The sequence below is a fragment of the Sardina pilchardus genome, chromosome 8 (genome assembly GCF_963854185.1).
Source record: "Sardina pilchardus chromosome 8, fSarPil1.1, whole genome shotgun sequence".
Taxonomy (NCBI): Eukaryota; Metazoa; Chordata; class Actinopteri; order Clupeiformes; family Clupeidae; genus Sardina; species Sardina pilchardus.
This window is the reverse complement of record NC_085001.1, coordinates 22,663,916-22,685,791: the sequence shown is the minus strand read 5'-3', so window position 1 is coordinate 22,685,791 and position 21,876 is coordinate 22,663,916. Positions and strand designations below refer to the sequence as shown.

At 44.1% G+C, this 21,876-nt stretch overlaps 1 protein-coding gene across 2 annotated transcripts in view; it reads left to right on the top strand.

The window, feature by feature from the left end:
• Positions 1 to 18,916, top strand: part of edil3a (EGF-like repeats and discoidin I-like domains 3a) — a 124,354-nt gene extending 105,438 nt beyond the window's left edge. For both annotated transcript variants that reach the window (XM_062543253.1, XM_062543252.1), the window contains exons 10-11: positions 6,596 to 6,751; positions 18,631 to 18,916. In XM_062543253.1, coding sequence (XP_062399237.1) covers positions 6,596 to 6,751; positions 18,631 to 18,780 — 306 coding nt within the window. In that variant the 3' untranslated portion in view covers positions 18,781 to 18,916. The remainder of the gene's footprint in view (positions 1 to 6,595; positions 6,752 to 18,630) is intronic.
• The last annotated feature ends 2,960 nt before the right edge of the window (positions 18,917 to 21,876 follow it).

The following is a 21,876-nucleotide window of genomic DNA, read 5'->3' as shown; positions in this document are numbered from 1 at the left end:
GAGAGAGAGAGAGAGAGAGAGAGAGAGAGAGAGAGGGAGAGGGAGGGAGGGAGAGAGAGAGTTAGTTACAGGATGTTTATTTGAAACGGTACATTCTGTGTATTCAACGTAGCTGTGCCGTCTTACTGATTTGTTTTAGGGGAAGTGACCAGGTCAGTGGGGAGATCATATTGTCCCTCAAATAGATCTGTGAAACTAAACCCTGCACCATTAACAGCAATAATGTCTCCCAGACTGAATGTAATACTTGGACCTGTTATCTCATTCTGAAGCAGCTTGGATATCATATTGCAGTGAGCAACATTGTGTCCTCGATTTTCAGATAGAAACCTCTCACTCTGTTTCATCAGTGCGTCAGTCTTAAATCTGTGGTATTATATGCTTTTGTAATAATGTGTCGCAAACACATCATATGCACCATGGGATACATAATATCCTGTTAAGGTCACCCATCTTTGAGCCTCTCCGTCTCTGTCTCCGTGCCGAGTGTGTGCATGTGAGCAGGCTACCAGCATCCCACGCCAATCCCCTCCCATTCAATCCCAGCCAATCACATCCCACCCTAATCCCCCTCCCATTCAATCCCAGCCAATCACACCCCATCCAGACAGTCAGTCTCCATTTGTCACTCTTGGATCCTTCTCATTGCTAACGACGGGCTGAGGCATGATGGGCTTGAGCTATCGATGCTCTCGGAGGTGTGCTTCTTTTAACTGATGGAGCACCAAGGAGGAGTGTGTGTTTGTGTGTGTCAGTGTCTCTCTGTGTGTGTGTGTGTGTGTGTGTGTGTCTATGTGTGTCAGTGTTTGTGTCTGCGTCTGTGCCTGTGTCTGTCAGTGCCTGTGCCTTTTCTTTTCTTTTCAGTGCCTGTGCTTGTGTGTCTGTATTTGTATATTGGCATGCAGTGCACATCCATATGTGTGTGTGGGGAATTGAACTATCCTGGCATCTGCAACGCTGCTCTGAGAGAAGGCGATGTCTAAGAGCAGTTTGTAAATAATGCAGAATATTCATTATGGTTGCCGCATGGGACTGGCAATGAGCCAATAAGTGGTGGTGACTGGTGACTATCGGGGCTTTTGATCCCCTATAAGATCCACGAGCAATCGCAATCATCTTTAGTTTCTCTCTCACTCTTTCTTTTTTTTTCTCTCTCTCTCTCTCTCTCTCTCTCTCTCTCTCTCTCTCTCTCTCTCTCTCTCTCTCTCTCTGGCCCCACACACACAGGTGAATTTATGCCCAAGTCATCTTCTGTAGTGCACTTAACCGAGCCTCGCTGGTGTAAATTATGGATGAAGGAAGAAAGGCCCAATGCCGAAAGAAAAGCTGTCAAGTTCATTAGACATTTGGTCGCTGCCTGAAACTCAAGACATGTTTCTCGCTGGTGAAAATTATTTTCCGCTCTCCAGCCATGCAGCTGTGTCGTTTCACTCTTCCCTTCCTCCTTTCTCGTTTACATCTTTCCTTTCTCTCTCTTTCTCTTGGTTAGTCTCTGTCACTGTCCCTCTCCTCTCTCTCTCTCTCTCTCTCTCTCTCTCTTCCTCGGCCTCTGTGACAGTCTAAATTATTCTCTCTCTCTCTCTCTCGCTCTCACTCTCTCTCATTCTCTCTCCCCCTCCCCCACATACACATTTTGCAGGCAGTTTGTTAAACACTGGAACTAATTAATCTTTAAGGGATGAAAAAAGGGAGATTTTCGGCACAAAGCGACTCAGATGAAGACAGAAATTGGCTGTGGGGGTTTTTCAGTGATGAATACAAATGACAGCGGCCCTTTTCTGAGGCTAATTGACTCGCGTGGCGTTTGTGCGTTTGTGGTGGCATCTTCCCATTGACACTTTCAACTCTCGCCGTTCCTTCCTTCGCGCGCATGCCATCCTTTCATTTGTCTTTGTTGTGTCTTTGTTTTTTTTTCCCCCCCAAATCTGAAAAGCCGATTTGAGGACGTGAGCGTGTGTATGGATGTGTATGTGTGTGTGTGTGTGTGTGTGTGTGTGTGTGTGTGTCGCAGCTGTGATGAGATTATAGGCAGCGTTGAGAACGGCACAAACGTTTTTGTTTTTCACCTCAATGAGGTACACGTGCCGCGGGGCAGGTGCCAGCGCTGTCTGGAAGAGGCTTCCCCACTGCTGTAGTAGTTGTGGTGGTGGTGTGGTGGTGGAGAAGTAGCACTGTGTGTGTCTGTGGTATCATCATTTCCAAGTAACACACACACACACACACACACACACACACACAAACACACACATACACAAACGATGCTACGCGCGTTCCCAAAACACAGGCCCTTGTGTTTATTGGCAGCGACCATGCTGCAGGCCAGGCTCGGGGGCATAAACGGCCATCAACACAGGCAACATCATTCTCTCTCTCTCTCTCTCTCTCTCTCTCTCTCTCTCTCTCTCTCTCTCTCTCTCTCTCTCTCTCTCTCTCTCTCTCTCTCTCTCTCGCTCTCTTGTTCGCTCGCTGGCTGAGCTCCTCTGGTTCTGCAGTGCTGTCAGACAGCCGTCTTCAAAGCCGCCAGAGTGGACGCTTTTCGCCCTCAGGTGGACCTCTGGGGGTGGTCAGTCCAGTGTGTGTACTGCATGTCAGCGCCGTCACATTTCTGCCCTCACACACTGCTGCATGGCTCAGTAGCCTCGCATGGTCCCCTTTTCCACCCTGTTCTCCCATTAAACACTTACTGTATATAGCTACGGTCTGCAGTTAGCAGCATACTGCACAACATTCAGCGATAATGTGTATCATGAAAACAGAGGTGGAAACAGGTATTTCTCAGACATTTCAATTTATGATTAAACCTGATGGAGTTTCATTTATTTCATGTGAACAACCTTGTAATCATGGGCATGAAATGAAAAATGAAATATTGTGTATGCTTCAATGTTAGAGTAAGTGCTAATTGATGGTAATTTTGATAGCTACCACAGATGAATGAAGACCAACTCAGGCAATGGCAGGAGCAGAGTTTTATTTACAATGATGTGCATCTAGGGAGAGACAGCATGCCAATAAGTAACAAGCAAATAAGTCGGAGGTTTAAGTATTCTTCCAGGTTGACAGGAGATGTAAATCCAGTGCGGATAACTACCGTGCTGCATAGGAGATGCACCCTGTGACACACAACTGACACATGGCAAAACCATAGCATTCTGTCTCTAATCTCTGATCTAACTCGTATACTGTATGTGGAGACAGGAACATGACAGGAACAGAATGAAGTAATATGTCAAATGTGGAAGAATTGCACCTATTATTCTAACATGAGGACACATACCAAAAAAAAAATAAGAAACATCAGGACATAAACTACTTACAGATATAAAAATCATATGACATGCATTTCATGACACGGGGCATGGCACATGACAAGGTAGATACACACACACACACACACACACACACACACACACGCCTGCACGTTTTACTTATGCATACGCTTCAATCTCTCCTGGAGTGAAGTCATCCCTGTGCTTTCTGTCTTCCAGCAGTAAGAAAATGGGTCAGTAAAAGAGGGTGTTGTAAATGAAATGAGTCCTCAATATACAATTAAATTATCCCAGCTTGAGGGAGCCAAGCCTGGTGGCATGGCTGTAGAGAGTGTATTTAATTTGATTCCTCTAAAGGAGCTCTATGCACATTTTTATCCACTAGAAACACCACCACTTCAAACAAGGATGGTGGGGTTACGACGCCAACTCACATGCTGATGAACCCCCCCACACACACACACACACACACACAACACACACACACACACACATTCTCTTTCTCTCTTCTCTTTTCCTCCTTCACGTCTTCTCTCATTTCTATTTTAAAAGACAGAGTGGATCACAGGCCTGCGCTCAAAGCGCACCAGGATCTCATTGCATACCCAAAGGTGTTGTTGTTGAGGCTGAAGCTAATTGCTAATCTCAAATTAATTTTCTGCGATGGCGACTTTAAGCTTTTAGCAAAGGGCTGAAAGAGAAGCGCAGTACAGAGAAAATGACAGAGAGAGAGAGAGAGAACGAGAGAAGAGAGAGAGAGAGAGAGAGAGGGATAAAGGCTTGTCTGCGGGAGGCATTGCTCTCCATGTCCCTGGTGCCTTTGTGTAAGCCCCTGGAGGCGTCAGCAGGAGAGTGCGGTGCGCTGGGACTGATTCCCGGTGACACCGACACACACACACACGCGCGCGCGTACGGGAGCTCCCACAGAGACATCAAAAGCCCCTGCGTGTGTACCGGGGTTAAAAGATGCAGGGCGCGCTCCTCGTCGGAGGGAAGGCAGCAGCTTTAACAAGCTTATCTCACCCTTAATTTAGTCGCAGTTATCAAAGCGAAAGAGCTTGGCTGGGGCAAGGGAAGGGTGGCGGGGGCGGGGGCGGGCGGTGCTGGTGCCGAGGTTTGGACGGAGGCGGACAGAGGCGGACGGTGGGACGGGGAGGGGGGGGGGGGTGTTCTGCTTGGGGCGTCCTTTCTTTTGACCGCTACCTGTGACCGCAATTTCAGGTTCCACTTCAAGCATGACTTTGTTTTGATGATGGACCCAATTTGTTGGACTCGGGAAAGATTGCCCTTGGTCTCGGACTTTTACAAGTGTCACAGCGAAGCCTGGCTATTCCAGAGTGTATTTATTCATAGAATAACGTCTGTCAGAATGAATTGAAGCAGATGAAAGGGATAAAGGGGATGATGAAACCTTTAAGGTCGAAAATATGCTGCACCCTTTAGCCACGTGCACAGAAATGACTTGCTGATGCAATGTAATCGTTATTTTTTTTTGTTTAATTTTAAACGGAGTGAATGCTATTAAATGCAACATATATCAATGTACAGGCCAGTAAGAAGTACAGTCCTGACATGTTCTGTGTTTTATATCTTACTGCGACATCATTATTTCCCCAAGCGCGTTTAGCTTTTTCAAAGCTGTGGAAAACAAGATCCGCCTCCATTTGATATTATGGTGTGTGCATTTGGGACATTTCAATGCTGTCATTGTTATTGACCAATTAGGAATATTCATGAAAGAATTATACATGTATGTATACTGCACATACAATGCATGTCTCCTCTAGAGGACTCTATGCTACTGTATGCCGTGACAAATTCTCTGCTGTTTGTACTCTGTTATGAAGCAATTTAAATTCCTACTGAACTACAGTACAGTGGCCCTTGGAGCAGGGATGGTGGTGTATGCACTGCATATGCACTCTATATACTGTCATAAACACAGTCTAAATAATGATCACAGGAACTATGTATGGACTGTAAAAATGATATGCTAACTATTATGGGAATAAAAATGACATGGGAACTATTTCATTTGCAATTTGTTGTAAAGCCAGGGCCATATTTTGTAAATTCTGCAGTAAAGTTGTATCACTTTTGTGTGCATGAGGAAAAACTAACCTTTAAAAGTGATTTTCAAAATGGTTTAAATTGATGATGCTAAACTGTCAGAACACATACCAGTTAAGACAGAAAAGTGCCGTTTACCCAATGATCCTCAACAAATCCATTTTTGAAATACTTGTCTGATTTCCACCACTTCTTTTGCTCTCCTTCATCTGTGATAAAAGTCGGCTGATTAGTGTGCCAAGGATACACATACCACACGGATCATTCCATTCTTCTGCCAAATGTGCTCTCTCTGTTTCCATAAAAGTCTGTTTTCCTACCTCACTGTTTGATCTTTCCTTTCTCAATCAAGCCCTCAAGTCCATCCATCCATCCCCTCTTCCGTCCAAGTCTTTGTGTGTGTCTCTCTCTCTCTCTATCTATCTATCTATCTATTTATCTCTCTATCTTTCTTTTCCTCTGTACAGCACTAATGTGTTCCTGACCTGGCTGTGAACTGAAAGGGTTATAATCGAACACCTTTTCACTGAGCGCTGTGTTGCCATATACGGTCCTGCATACATCAGACTGACACTGTGCAGCCTGTGCACTTGGGGGAATGATAGTGAAAGTGCAAAGCCCAAATGAATAAAACAACATTATGTCAACAGCCAGGCATAGTGCTAATAGAACACCAAGAGCAAATGAGGTATTAAAAATTTAACCCAAATGGTGCAGTCTGGCCTTAGAAGCTGCTGCGGCCGGCGATTTCTGTTTCTGCTGAGCTCAAACTGCAACTAAGCCCCGTAGTTCAATATGCTGTGAATAATTCAAGCTGAAGTTTTTCTTTCTTTTCGCTCGCTCACTCTCTCTCTCTCTCTCTCTCTTTCCTTCTCTCTTTTCTTTCCCTTCTCCATCTTTTTCTTTCAGTCATCACGTTCCGTTTTAAAAGATGTTTTCGAGCCTTTTCCGAGAGGAAACAGGCAAATATGTCCACCAGCTGAAATAAGGCTTGGCAGGTGGATTGTTTTGACAGCATGCTGCTGACTTGTATCTACCTGCAGAGATGGCTTATGTGGGCCCGAGTTCATTTCCCCTCTCTCTCTCTCTCTCTCGCCCTCCTTCTCTCTTTTTCTCTCTCTTTCTCACCCTCTCATGAGCCTGTCAGATGTACTTCTTGCGACACACTGAGACAGTCGACATGGCGTTGCTGGCCAGCTCTCTCTGTGTGCGTGCCCACTGACATGCCATCTCTCTTTCTGTTCCCTGCTCCTCAGGTCGACATGCTGGTCCCTACTAAAATCACCGGCATCATAACCCAGGGGGCGAAGGACTTTGGCCACGTGCAGTTTGTGGGCTCCTATAAAGTGGCCTACAGCAACGACGGAGAGAGGTGGCTCGTATATCAAGACGAGAAGCAGAGGAAGGACAAGGTAAGCCTGTCGCCATGTATCAGAATAAAAGCTCTGCGTTTTTTATAATGTTACCATTTAGCCACAGCCAACTCGAGTGTTATCTAAGCGTTATTATCCAAGCATCATTTAGCATTACAGCTCACGCAGAAATTCCTGTCCAGAAAAAATTCCCTTTGTGCTGAAATCGTCAGGTAATTGGCAGTAAAGCTGCTACGGTATATGGCATTAGCTGGGAAGCGGTTGGTGCTGGAGCCATGCATATGCGGCGTGGTGAGTGGAAGAAAGCTTGTTCCCCGCCAAGCAAGCCAGGGGTGACCCGCTCTTTGAATCGCGCTTCCTTCTCCACCTTGGTGAGCACAGCAGTGGGTTATCACATGCCTCGCTGCACTCCGCCATGCCAGCTTGAAGTTCTCCTGCCCAGTCAGCCAATCAGATAGAGAAACAGGCCCTAACAGACCTGACCCGACACCGGGCCGGCGATCTTGTTTACCACCCTTCAAAGGGCTACATATGTCCATCCCTGAGATGGGCTCTGCCAGCCATATTAGGTAGACCCCCCCCACACACACACAAACACACACTGCTGTCAGCAAATGAGTGGTGGAGTTGTTTTGGAGAGTTTCCGTGTCTCCCAATATGTGTGTGCGTGTGTTTGTGTGTGTGTGTGTGTGTGTGTGTGTGTGTGTGTGTGTGTGTGTGTGTGTGTGTGTGTGTGTGTGTGTGTGTGTGTGTGTGTGTGTGTTTGTGTGTGAGTGTGTGTGTGTGTGTATGTGTTTGTGTGTAATTGTGTGTGCCGTGTGACTCTCCAAATGATAAGACCTTCCCAATCTGCTCTGGAGGTAATAGGGGTCAGTTAAGAGAGCAGAATGGAGAGAGATTTATCAGCAGCTAGGACTAAAATACCATACTCAGAGGCACTTAGGTGCAGCAAGAGTGGTGCAACTCATCAGCCATGGTGCTCTAAAATACCCCAAAGTAGGCTTTTTTCCCCAATGGAGCCAAGGAAATGGTTGTTAAGGTACATGGAGATGGGTGTGATGCAAAGGAGACCTATAGGCCTATAGCTATGGGCTATAGACCTTTTCAACAAGAAAAACAATAGCAATACTTGAATGTTACATGTTGTTCCCAAACTACTTCCACTGCATTAAGATAACATATGGAATGTTGAAACGGAAACCTTGCGGGAACAACTTTGACACTGATAATGGAATTCTCTTGGAATGGTCGATAATGAAACACGTTATCCACCAGTGGATGCACATAAATTCATCATCCCAAGAACAGTACATTTCTCTTCTAGAGGACTATTTGTCATACACTTTTCTCTCATGTTCTTTTCTCTCTTTCTTTCCTATAGTTGATGCTATCCACCTTATTCCTTAACCCGGAAATATGTATCATTCCGATACTGTTTTCAACTTCCGTTCATTCTGTTCACATGTGCGTTCTCGGTAGCTAACTAGAATATGCTTCAACGTAGATTTCTTTCGAAATGTTGACAATTCTGTCCTCAATATGGATATACTACATCATATATAACCGATATAAAATAGAAAAGATTACTTTTATATGCGTTATGGCACTGTCAACCGTCACGTTAAAATGGATACAATGCAGCTTGGCCGGAAATAGATAACCGTTGTCGGTGTCATGGCGACCCCCATTGTTGGCTACGGAATATCGTGGATACTTTCTCTCTATGCTATGCAACTCTCTCCTTTCCTCTCTCTGTCTGTCTCTCTTTGTCTGTCTGTCTGTCTCTCTCTCTCTCTCTCTCTCTCTCTCTCTCTTCATGCCTTTTCTTTACGTCTGTCCCCAAGCACACATACACACGTAGGCTTCATCTCCTCCTTCTCCTCGCTCTCAGAAGTTCATTTCAACGGCAAAGATGATCTTTGGATTTGGACCCCTGCCTGCCTGCCGAGCGTTTCATTGTTCCGCGGGATAGCGCTGAGCGTATTGACAGTTAGGCATCCAGGAATCTGGAATGACTCCAGCCAGTTGGCAGGCCTAGCAGGGCGGAGGAGGAGGAGGGTAGGAGGGCGGTGTTGGAAGAGACACGGTTCTTGGTTAGAAATCACACATTAAAAAATCACATATTCACAACCTAGTGCAATATGATTGGGAATATTACACTAAAACAAGCAAGAGTTAGAAAGGAGGCAGACCAGACTGATGGCAGACTGTATATCCATGGTTGACGATATCAAATAATGTTAGATACATTTTGAAGTATTTTAAAGTCAGTTAGATGGCAATGGTATCTGTTTTCACATGAAATCCATGACAGAAAAGTAATGTTGTGTTAATCTCGCAATTTACCTATGTACTGTAGCTGTGGTGAATGATAGCACGGCACACGCAAAACCTCTATTGATTTCTCTGCATGGCTCTGACAAGTCAGTGACAAAGGGTTAATTAGCCACTGAATAGATGCTGTCCATGTTGGTCAAGCGTCAATACTATGTGAGATGGAGCTAAATCAGATCGCCCCCCCCCCAACCAGGATTAGCTGACATGTCTTAGCAGGCGGTAGCAGTGTATGCGCCCTCAAATGAGAAAACCCATTGGTGAAGGGTCAGGATTAGCTTTGATTAGCGTGTGTGTTAGCCCTCAACCCCCCACATGCTTAAAGACAAGAGTTCGATTAACAGTAAGTCATGGTTCCCCTCAGAGGCCTCCGCCTCAGCTTTGCGGTGAGCGCTGGATAGAAACACAAATGGACACTGTCCAGCCCCTGTCCAGCGCGGTCCGAGCGAGCCACGCGGGGGTTAGAGGCGAGCGGAGCAGAGCCGCGAGCTCCCGCCCTTCGCTTAAGTTGTAAATAATGAAGCATGGCCACTGGTCAGACCCAGAGCCAGTCGGTAATGGGCGCCCTTGGACTTGAATCATTTCACAAATCGATGCCGCGGAGACGCTGGCCTTCGGGTCAGATGAAATCTGCCAGCCAGAACCAATAGAGCTGAAATGGACCATCTCGTTTGCCAGATGCCCTGCACGCTTCAGGGAGGGAATCATTCCTTTCAGGAAGGGTGACATTTAAAAAGCAGAGTGTTTCCTCTTTGCTAGAGTATTACTTTACTCCTGATTGTGACCGGCTGCTTGCAGACACTCTCACAGGTTCTGAATCAGTCGTTCCAGCAAATGTGTGGGTCGGTCCGATCTGTCGTGTGTAGGCTCACACAAACCCCCCAAATAGAAGACGCCACATTGAGCATTCCAGGTCTGGTCAGATCTGATTGGGTTTCTGGCATGTGAGAACTTCTGGTCAGAGAAAGTCTTGTCTTGCAGTGGGAGCAGTCAAACGTACTGTGTGAGCACAGCAAGCACATCTGATTGAAACACACTGCATATCATACCATATTATAGTGTGAGTTACCGTGTCAGCTGCTCTCTCATTGTTCCATTTATTTTCTGCTGCCTCGGGACATTTTGTGATATCAAACACAAGCTAGGAGTCGAGTGCTATAAGCTATTGATTGAAACTTCACTGAAATTCGTTTAATACAAAACCAGACAAAAAAACAGGTCCAACTTGGTATTGGTACATTGTGAAATGTGTTTATGTGTGTTATAGACTGTTACCAAGAGACGGATGAAACAATGGAGATGTTTCTGCAGATGTGTTTCAGAAGTCACCTTGGACTAAGTCCATTATGTGATAATAGCCACATTCATATATCCCATTCATACCGTTTCATCTACAGACATCTGAAGTAAAAGAGCTTATTTAAGATATTTCTTGCCATATTGATCTGCTTTGTGTCAGCCACATTTATCTATGTATCATCTTTATCATCTTTTTTTCCGTGCCTGTCTTTTACAGGTCTGATAGTGTATGATATAATTCAACAGAGAAACTGAGACAGAGAGAGAGAGAGAGAGAGAAGTCGATACCACACAGCACTGTGTGCAGTTGATACAGAAATTGTTTCTTTTTCCCTAGTAGACCATAGCTTTATTTGTTTTATGGGGGACCTTGTAGTGGGTAGTCACACTTCCAAAGCCTGTGTAACCTGCTCAGTTCAGAGCTGTGAGTGGGTCTGGAACGGATTGCATTTGTTCACAAAGATGCAGGAGGGGACACTGATTTTTCTGTCTTGATTTTTCATGGATATACTTCAGTCTCTGCCGCTGTTACACAGTGTGCCGTGAAGACAAACAACACCGAGAGGGAGTTCAGTTGAACAGGTCAAGCAGTGTGTTGTCAATTTCCAGTGGCTTTCACCCTCTAAACTCCTGAGGTCTACACTGGCTCTACAGTGCTTAGCAACCATGGTTATGCCTGTGCCTAAAGTTCTCTCAGTATCATAATCATGTTGATGTTCCCGACCGCGCACACGCATGCACGCACGCACGCACACACACACACACACACACACACACACACACACACACACACACACACACACACACACACACACACACACACACACACACGCACACACAGACACACACACACATCACACCATCGTTACTACATGTGATCTCTAGCTGCTCCATAGATAGAAAGAATCTTGCTCTCTGGTGTGCTTATTATTGCATGCAACAGTGTGCTGAATGACGTAGCCAATCAACTATCAACAATCATCAACAACTTTGTTATAGTAAATGACTTGATTCAGCCCTACTTGACATATTGCTTTGAGACTTAAGATCAAATGCATGTTGGTCTGTGACTAACTCCAGCATGACTCCAACATGACTTCAGAATAGGCTTATGGAGAAACAGAACAATATGACGCTTGAATCAATCAGCATTTCTTGGTAAAGCATTTGACTTCCTTGAGGGATCAAGGCTCGAGTATGTTTTTGAGTAGAGTGGTGTGTTGTGATGGTGCATTCTGTCATTGTTTGTCTCTACACTGATGCAGGGCTTGAGCGAGATGGCAACATTTTCCGTTGATGTATCTCTAAGGTTGTTTGGGGTCATGGACTTGGCTGTACACATTCTGCTTGTACTTTATTTTAATATGAATGAGTGGCATGTAGGACACTGACCGAACCAGATGGAACCATAAAAGTAACAACAAAATGAGAAAGATTAACGTAATAAAAATAAGGTCTGCCCTTGTGTCATTGGCACTGGCTCTCGTCATAGAACAGCCCCCAAGGTATTTTTTGTTCTGTTTTCTATAATGATAGGGCCTGTTTATTGTTTATTGTTTATAGGCTCCCTATTAGCTGGGACTTAAGTCTTCTTCCTGGAGTTTGACCGTACAAAAAGATAATAACTATACTAAAAGTGCATTACATTAAACTAGAAAACCTTAAGTGAACAAGAAACCATACAGTACAAATGAATAGTATGTAAAAAAAAAGAAAATAAATTGGAACAACTTTCCAAACTTTTCAACCTGTGCACCTGTATTCTGCAGCACTAGACTTTATTCATGACTGTGATTTAACCAATTTCACTGAAAATGTATTATTTTCTCCTATGTCAACCATTTCTGCCATTATTTTGACAATCAATGTGTTTTCAATGTTGTAGCCTATAGCTTGCCACGCTACTGCCCCCCTGGTGGTTTGGCGCCCGGGGGCAATTGCTCAGATTGCCCATGTCTTCTGCCCGCCATGGCTATATATACTGTAGGACCAGTCTGTTTTGTTTTACCCAACCCTCTATGGGTCCTAACACATTATTTGCTATGTCTGCTGGTGTCCCTATAGATGTTGCTCCGTTGTCTTTACAGTCAGTCCTCGGGTGTTAAGAGAAAATTGGGAGAGAGTGTGGTTTATCCTTTCTTTCTGATTTCCTCATTCTTCACAAGCTTTATGAGAGTCTTTGTGAGTAAGCAAATATCTTGAGCCTCAAGGTAGAAGTTATAGAATGAAATGTCTGTTTGTTCTATGGCTGAGCATTTTGGTTACTCAAAGGGAATGTTTCTTTCTCTAAATATGAAAACAAGATGTTTTTTTTATTATTACATTGCATGTGAATGCAATGTACTGTTATCCCTGTTCTTCTTAATGTTATTATTCTTCCTCCGACCAAAATCCACGTTTTATAACGCTAAACCCACTTAACCGTTTGACGTCATTCAAACACTCCTAGAAAGGTCTTGTAACGGAGATTTTTCCAATGTATTTTTCACATTTGTGAACTTTATACTTGTAGAGATATTTACGATAAAAGATTTTAAAATTCCCATAGAGGTAACGTTGAGACCCTTTGGCGGCAAAGATTAATTGTTACGTCAGTGCTCAGCTGTCAGTAATCAAGGATCTTTGATCCAAATGCCACCGCTGCACCAGGCTGTAACAGCTATGAAAACATTCTACCATGACACTGCTGTAAACCAGGACGTTATCGTCTTGTCAGCTGCTACTCCTTACTTGATTTGTTTATATCGTTACAGTAACCGGTTTGCTCTCGGTAACGTTATCAACAGCTAAAGACAATCTAACCTAACGTCAACGTAAGTTGTATTTAGCTAACGACAAGCAAGTTACTAGCAAGTTACAAGCAACTAGTTGCACCATTTAGGTTCAAGCTTTCTTCTCACAGTCGTTTCTAAAACTGCATTGCTATCATTGTCACGTTTGTTTGTTAGCAAGCTAGTCGTTTCCGCTATAGGGACTTCCAGCCAGGCAATCATCTAAGCTTTCAGTATCATTCACACATTAAAAACATTTGTTAACAGCTTATTGTACATTCCTATTAGGACAATCACACACCTGGAGACACGTCGAAGAACATACTAGCTCATCCTGTAATATAGCCTACATAAAATATCCTACTGTAAGCTACCGTTACATTTGCTAGATATCCTACCTGTTGCTGCATCATCTTGATTGGCGTTGTTTGAGATTGTATTCCGTATTCCAATGGTGTCTAAGTCTATAGCCTATGGCCTACTTTTAACCTGCATTAGTGTAGATATGAAGGCTATAAGCTATCCTACCAGTCGTTTCACTGTAGGCTAGTGTCAGCTCTTGCAACTCGTCTGAAGTTGGCAACTTTTCAGTCTTTTAAATTCTAATAAATGAAGAGTTATTTTCCATAATTCCATTCCTATATCCACAATGTTGATGCATTTTCATAAATCACTTTTTAAATGTGACTTTCTAAGTAATTTCAGTGGAATTGTAATTGGGTTATTGTTATTTATCTATTCTTCTGTGTAGCCTAGTTGTCTTTTTAACTAGCCTATAGCCTAGGCCTAATACAATGTTTTACACAGTCAGAAACCTTTTTGCATTTATATGCAATGGTAATTCCTTCCATGGAATTACATTTTCTAGTTATTATTATTATTTTGTCTTAACCAAACCAACAAGGCCCAATCCTTGGTGTTTTTTTAGCTTTCTTTGTCCTCTGTACTCTTAATGAAGTAGGAGGTCTGTGAAGCGCAACCTCTCCTCCCCTCTGTCCACACTGAGAAGGAGACAACTGAGCCACCAGCCATTTGGTCAGGCATAGAGATAAAGCACCCAATTAAAGCCCCCACCCCCCCCCACCCCACCCCCCGTGTCACGCGCAGTCTCCAATGTCACCCACACCGAAGTCAACAAGTTTCGGTCTGCTTTTTTAATTCATGTTGACGCCACACAGCTCCCCATCTCTCTGCCCTATATCTTCTTCCCCTGCTCAGGCTGCAACTGATTTGTGTTGGTGTGACAAGAGTCTCAAATGGCTCTGAGTGAACTCCTTTGCTCCCCGATGAAGATCTACAAAGCAGCCCAATATCCTTCCTCCTCCTCCAGACCATCTGTCCTTGGCTAAGCTTGGGCCTTTTTAACAGTCTCCTTTGGTCCCAGTGATTTGTGTCCACCCCACCCACCCACCCCCCCATCTGTGTCCGTCGCTGCTAGCATTTACTCTGAAAAAAGATAGACAGACATACACACATGAGAGGAAGGTGGAGGGTGGATAGAGGACTTTGCAAAAAACGCGGTGGCGGACCGGCCGGCGAGGCTGCTCAGTCACTGACGTGTTAGGCAGGGCCCGTTGAAGCAAGTGGAGAGGTGAGAAGGGTGTGGGGGCGGTCGGATGGCGGTGGTGGTAGTGGTGGTGGTGGTGGTGGTGGTGGTGGTACCTTGACATGAGTGGAGGTGGCAGCACACGTGAGGCTGTCACACACACAGGCACTTGCTAGCGGGCCTGCCTGGGACCTGCTCTGCGTGGCGTGTCGCTGCGAACGTGTAAAGTGCCCGTGGTGTTTACAGTCAAGCCTGGCTGCTATCACACTGGCTCCCTCAATTATTTACAGCTCTTACCCATGCTCTGACATGAGGCAACTTTCTTCTGTGTCTGGCAGACACACACATACCTGCACATACACATACCCGCTGGCTGTGAGAATGCTTCATGGAGGTGTGTATTTGAAAGTGTTTATGGGTGTGTGTGTGTGTGTGTGTGTGTGTCTTTGTGTGCGTGTGCGTGTGCGTGTGCGTGTGCGTGTGCGTGTGTGTGTGTGTGTGTGTGTGTGTGTGTGCGTGCGTGTGTGTGCGTGTGTGTGTGTCTGCGTGGGCGTGTGTGAATGTGTGTAAGTGAGTGTTTGCATGAATGGCTTTTGTTCAATCCTCATAACACAAACATTTCACAGAGAAAACAGTGATATTAGTGTAAGAATAGAGGTGTGAAATTAAAAAAGAACATTCTCCTTGAGCTTGCTAGTAACTGTAGATAGGCCTATACTTGTTTGCGAAAGGTTACAATGAATACAAAACAATTTTCTAGAAAGCAGCTCATCTGCATTGTCATTAGGGGAACAGCTAAGATTACTGGGTTTGTAGATGGTCACCTCTTATGGTGTCCTTTTCATGGACTCTTTCCAGTGGATCTTTTGAAAATTAATTGTGTCTTATCTCTTATCATCATCATACTTCAATGCAGCTTGGTATGTCTTCATCTTTTTTTTTCTCTCAACAAACTAATTAAAAAGTGTTGTAATTTGCCACCAAACCCATTAGAGTGGGCTGCTTTAAGATGGAAAGAAAGGAATAATACCTTTTTAAACTGGCTGACAAATGGCGTTCAAAGCATACTCTAAATGTGTGGTAAATGAGCTCAAATAAAATCTTCAAAGCTAATTATATTGCTTCAGCTTTCATGCGATAGAAATCCTAGGCAATTATTTGGCCCTTGTTTACCAGCTACCATGGACGATGCTGATGGTATTGTAATAACTCCTTTTCTTACTAAACATGCGATTATGTACTATCCAATTAAAAAAGCACCTTTTGTTTAATTTGTACATTCATTTTGTCATGGCGCCATTTAGTTAACATTTACCTGATTGAATGCATTCAGATTTTCAGTAGGTTTTTAGTGGTGATTTGAACAGAACTCTGCGTTGGTTCAAGCCCAAATGGTTTTTCCTATTTTTTGCAACACTGTAAATTCTAATTGGACTTTGTTTTTGATTGTGCTATTTTGTCCTTAGATCATTTATAGTCTGCCATGCATTAACTATGCCTCTTCCACAAAAACAAAAACACCAAAAAAATGTGTTGCCAAATTGTAAAATGTTTGTCTTTAAGCCCCCAAAGCTATTGTGCCTGTGACCCCATTTCAGACTGCTGTTCTGAGGGGCAGAAATGCGCCATGTTTATGCATGAGCGCAAGCCGCAGCGGGCTTCTCTTCAGCTCTCCTCCTTCATCAGGTGTGAGAGGCACTTCCAGCGGAGGAAAATTCCAAGCTCATCATAGGCGCTGCGCACAAGGGCCTTCTCCAAGCCAACACAGGGGCCCTCATCAGGCACTCGCTCGGCACTGCCCCCCCCTCCCTCCTCCGCATTGGCGGCTCAAGGGAGTGAACCAGCCCCCTCTGTGCTCTGACGGAGCTGCAGGCGAACTGTGGAGAGAGAGACAGAGAGTGTTTGTGTGAGTGTGTGAGCAGCAGGAGTGGGGTGTTTCTCCTGAAGAGGAGACCACATTATGCTCTTTGCTTTCTCTTTCTCTCTCTCTCGTTCTCTCTCTCTCGTTCTCTCTCTCCCCGCTGGCTCACAGGCACCCCCTCTGGTGTGATCTTGTTTCCTTAATAAGCTAGAGCTTTTGAATGGATTTTTGCCCCCCTTCTCTCTCTCTCTCTCTCTCTCCCCCACGAGCGTCTGTTTCCCGCTAATCCTGGTTGAGCGCTGGCGTGGCCTGCCGTCACACTCAAATTCGCGCCGCCGCCGCCGCCGCCGTCTTAAGGCTCCTCAGCGCGTTGTGATTCACCGAGAGCGCCGGAGCCAGACAGCAGGGATGCTCGAGAGGTGCGCGAGTGCCTTGTTAACAGCCCTGTAGCCACTTTGTGGACGTTCAAGGACCTTTCATCAGGTCTGATGTTAAATAAGAGGGAAAAAAATACACCTCTTACTCCTCGAAACAATATGAGCCAACACTTAGCTCATTAGCTTTAACTCTTTACCAACTCTCTCTCACACACTGGCTCCACATGTGACTAATCAAAAGGATAGCTGCCAAAACCATTAATCGACCATTTCGATTTTTTTTTTCTCACAAATTCACCTCGTAGAGGCGGTATAGTGAAAGTAGCACTCACGGCATGAAGCAGCACATGTCTGTTGAGCAGTCCTCTTCCCACACATTTAATTGAAATGATCATTGTTCTCACGGAGGCTTGTCCATAGGGGGACACAGTTACTGCCCATTATCTCGTATTGTCTTCTCCATTTAGCACACTTGGGCATGTAATTAAGAACAAAATAGGCATTCCACCCTGCCAGAGACTTCTCATTATGCTCTCAGTGCTTCTGCTGACCATAAACACAGGGTGAGTGCCTCCAATCGACACACTGCTCTCAGCTGGATTGTAATGACATTGGTTTAATAAGCCCCACACCAATGGTTGAAAAATGCCCCGTAACCAGTTGTCTGCTTCGGGAGCACATTCTGTCCTTTTGCCCCCTAGTTTATGGAAGAACATGGTGGTATCCCTACAGAGCAGAAAGCTCTCACTATACTGGGGCAGCCGTGGCCTACTGGTTAGGGTTTCGGGCTTGTGACCGGAGGGTTGCCTGTTCGATCCCCGACCAGTCCATGGCTGAAGTGCCCTTAAGCAAGGCACCTATCCCCTCACTGCACCCCGAGCGCCGTTGGTTGGGCAGGCAGCTCACTGCTCTGGGTTAATGTGTGATTCACCTCACTGTGTGTTCACTAATTCGGTTAAATTGGGTTAAATGCAGAGAAACAAATTTCCCTCACGGGATCAAAAAAGTATATATTCTATTCTATTCTATTGGGATGGCTTAGATGATCTGCCATGTGGCTGATGTGGCTGATAATCAAGCCACATGCATGTTTAGGCCTACTGAAATGTTGTGTGCCGTAACTGTAAGCCACTTGAAAGTGTTTGAATATGTCAGCAAATTCCATGTAAAATAGACAAAATGGACAATGACGGCCACAACAGTTTAGGCGGCGGTGATGGCGATGATGATAATGATGGTTAAGTTTACATGTGTCCCGACCACACAAGTGAAGTTGTTGACCGCACTTAAAACACAGAACGAGTAGCAGGAGACGGATTTTGTGCAACAGTGAGAGCATACGATTCGCGCCTTGGGCAATTGCAGGGAGTTTTTTTAAAGATGCAGAGCGAAGAGGCTGACTCAGCAAAGCTTTCGTCTTCCTTCTTTTGTTCTCTCGCTTGACGCCGAGCAGATATGACAGCGGGCAAGTAAGCAGTGTGTAATCTGTTTCTCTCCCATGCTCTGTGGCCACAGTCTGTCTAATGGCTTTGATGGAGCCATCATAGGCGGCCTCTTAAGCCGAAAAACTCTGATGTGGGAGCCTTTGTGAGTCAGGCACGGGCTGCGTTCTCCTACTCTGCCCTGCCGCTGATTGCGAACAGCTTGAACTGTGCTTGCACCTGAACGTGGACTAATAATAACTCACTGTCCGATCTTTTTCTCTTTTTTTTATCCCTCTTCCCTTGTAGGTCTTCCAGGGCAACTTTGACAACGACACGCACAGAAAGAATGTGATAGACCCCCCCATTTACGCCCGCTTTGTGCGGGTGCTGCCGTGGTCGTGGTACGGACGGATCACCTTACGCGTGGAGCTACTCGGCTGCACGGAGGAGGAATGAACTCTCGCCTCTCTGACCCCCGTTCTCAACATGTGCAGGAGTCAGCAGCCCCCATCCCCCGCCCCCCTCCCACAGTCAATATAAACTGTATCCAAGATGTATAAAGAAAATACGTTTCCAATGGATTTTTCAAGAATTGTTTCAGAGTGTTTTTTTTTGGATGTGGTCAGTGGGAATTTTGATTTTGTATAATACTTAATAACACAGACACACACACACACACACACACACACACACACACACACACACACACACACACACACACACACACACACACACACACACACACACACACACACACACACACACACACACACACACACACACACACACACACACACACACACACACACACACACACACACACACGCTCACATACCTACATACCTGCCCGTGAACAATGTTTGTCCTCTTATTTCTTTGCTGTCTTTTTATTCTGAATTTCAGTGTTGCCATTTTGACTGGGCTAGACTGGGGCTTAAGAAACTAATAGTTAATTGGTGGGGAAGGATTGGGCAGTATAGCGCTCTGGTCAAGGTTTAAGCTACTGTACAGTGTCACTTTTACACAAAGACCTACAAACCCTGTCTAACATTATTCACATTTCATGATGAATCGTATTGTAGCTCATAACAAAATAACAAATCACTAATATCGCTGTATTATAACTGTTTCTACTTTTACTGAAATAACTCCCCCAATTCAGACTAATATGATCAATGAACCTGTCTTTAGCAGTGTGCAGGAGAACATTATCAAAGCTGTTGTATTGTATATGAAACATTAAATGATTGCATGGCACATAGATTTTAATATTTATTGTATATGAAGACAATTCAGTTGAACTTCATCCCAAACCATTTTATTTTAAGGATATATTTTTGTGATTTTTTTTCTTTTCTTCATAGTTCCGAGCTGCAAAACTATGTAAGTAAATTACTTGCTCAAAGCAATTCAAGCAAAAAAAGATGCAAAAAAAAAAAAAAAAAGTGGCACTACGGTACGGACACTGATGTAGGTGGGTTAGGGATAAATTTAGGTATGCTAACATTTTCATTTTCACTTTTATATTTAATTTATTGCACATGACATGCCATGTTGTCAACTCCATTTGTTGCACTTTTTTTTACTGTTTCTACTTTCAAAGGTTTTTGCCACTTGCTTGTTTGACGGTTTTATCCCTTTGTCTGTATATCCCAATGGTTATCCCTGTCTTGATTATTATTTTTAATGATTAGAAAACCTCAGGATAGAAGAAGCCCTTTCATTTTGTTCGTCAGTACACTGTCCAATCCTCATCCAAAAGTCAAAAATATTAAGCAGGGAACAACACGTCCTGTATTACAGAGCAATGATGAATGAGTGGTTTAACAAAAATGATTATTGTATAGACTACACTGTGTGGATTTTTTTGCAAATAGTTAAGAAACATAACATAATGTGACAGCTTGTCACTTATGTATTTTTGAAAAACAAGTCATAAGATATATACATATTTATACATCTTTTAATCATTGAATAGTACAATGAACTCGCCAGCTGTAATATCATTGTAATTCAATGTTACATTTGCAAGTCAATCATAAAAAATGCAAGCATTAAAAGGAAGAGTTTATGAAATATAATTGTATGTACCTTAACACCATGTCAAATAATACACCCAGAACATTGTGTCTATGTGTGCAATATTTCAAACAGCCATCCTGTTGTTACTTGTGCACTGTATCCATGCAAACTACCGCAAACTTTTAACCCATAGGTGTTCCTTATCAGGATTGGTACTATTCTGATCCAAGAACAGGCAGCCATATGGTCGGCCCACAGTTAGCCTTCTCCCCTGATACCGAGGTTTTGTATAAAGAACTTTATGTGAAGCTTTATGTGATCAGAACATGAACACAGCATAGAACATTCTTTTTTCTCCTTCTTCTTCTTCTCCTCCTTCTTCTTCTCCTCCTCCTTCTTCTTCTTCTTCTTCTTCTTCTTCAAATGGACAAAGTATCATATTTATTATGTCTTGGACTTTTGGGTTTGATTGATGATGTGGCAGTGGCTATAATTGTGTCTGTCTAGCCTCGTCCTGTGTCATTAGAGTTCTCGCATACACAGTTTTTCTAGGCGGCTATCTGTACTCACAGTGGCTATCTGATGGCTATCTGTGCACGTTATACAGAGTGTGGGCATTTTCTGTCAGCCTGTGGGAAGAAGGAAATGAACACAAAAATAATCTCCATGGGCACATGTTTTTGTACATGTACAGTATATCTAAAGTGTCGCAAGTTTTATGTGCATTCCATGTGAAATTATGTTTCTTTTGTGTGTGCGTACTTTTTGTCTCTTTCTCTGACAAATCAGTTTTGCTTGAAAAGTGAAGATGACCTAGAACCGGGCACACACATTCCCTGAAATCTATGTTCTTGTCTCGAAGTTATTCCTTTTTTTTTTTCAAGCTCCATCTTTTCTTTTCTCTCTCGCTCTCTTTCCCTCAATGTCTTTCTCCCATTCTCTCTCTCTCTCTCCCTCTTTCTCTTTCTTCTCTCAGTCTGTCAAGCGTAAAGTGTACCCATCACATGGTGATTGGCCGACTCCTAATGAGTGTACAGCAGAGCAAAAAGTCAGTGCCACAAAAAGAGTGCTCTTTGGTTTGACAAATAAAAGCGATGTCTGTGAACTCAAGAGTACATTCATTTTTTTTTGTTATCTTTCCTCTCCTCCGTTGGTATTCCAACACCATCTCTGAGATCTCCGAGTCACAGACGTGTGGCCGACAGTGGCGGGGACTGTGCCGCAGTCTTGTTCAATTTGCTCCCCAAACCTCATTTGATATGCCTTTGGTGCAGCCTGTTGTCCTCATTGATTTTTTTTTTCTCCCTTTCCCCTGACCGCCTTGACTGGTCCTTAGCCGGTCCTATTAACTTAATTCCCTTAGCTGTGTGGAGAATCAAAACCTGCCGAGGAGTCCAAGACATGCTAAGCTGCGGGATGGCCAGCGATGAATCAATTACCTGAATGGCCAAGCGGCCAGATAATTGCATCGTAATTCAGGTGAGTGAAGTCACATAGCAATTAAATCTCATTAGAAAACAATCTGTTTTG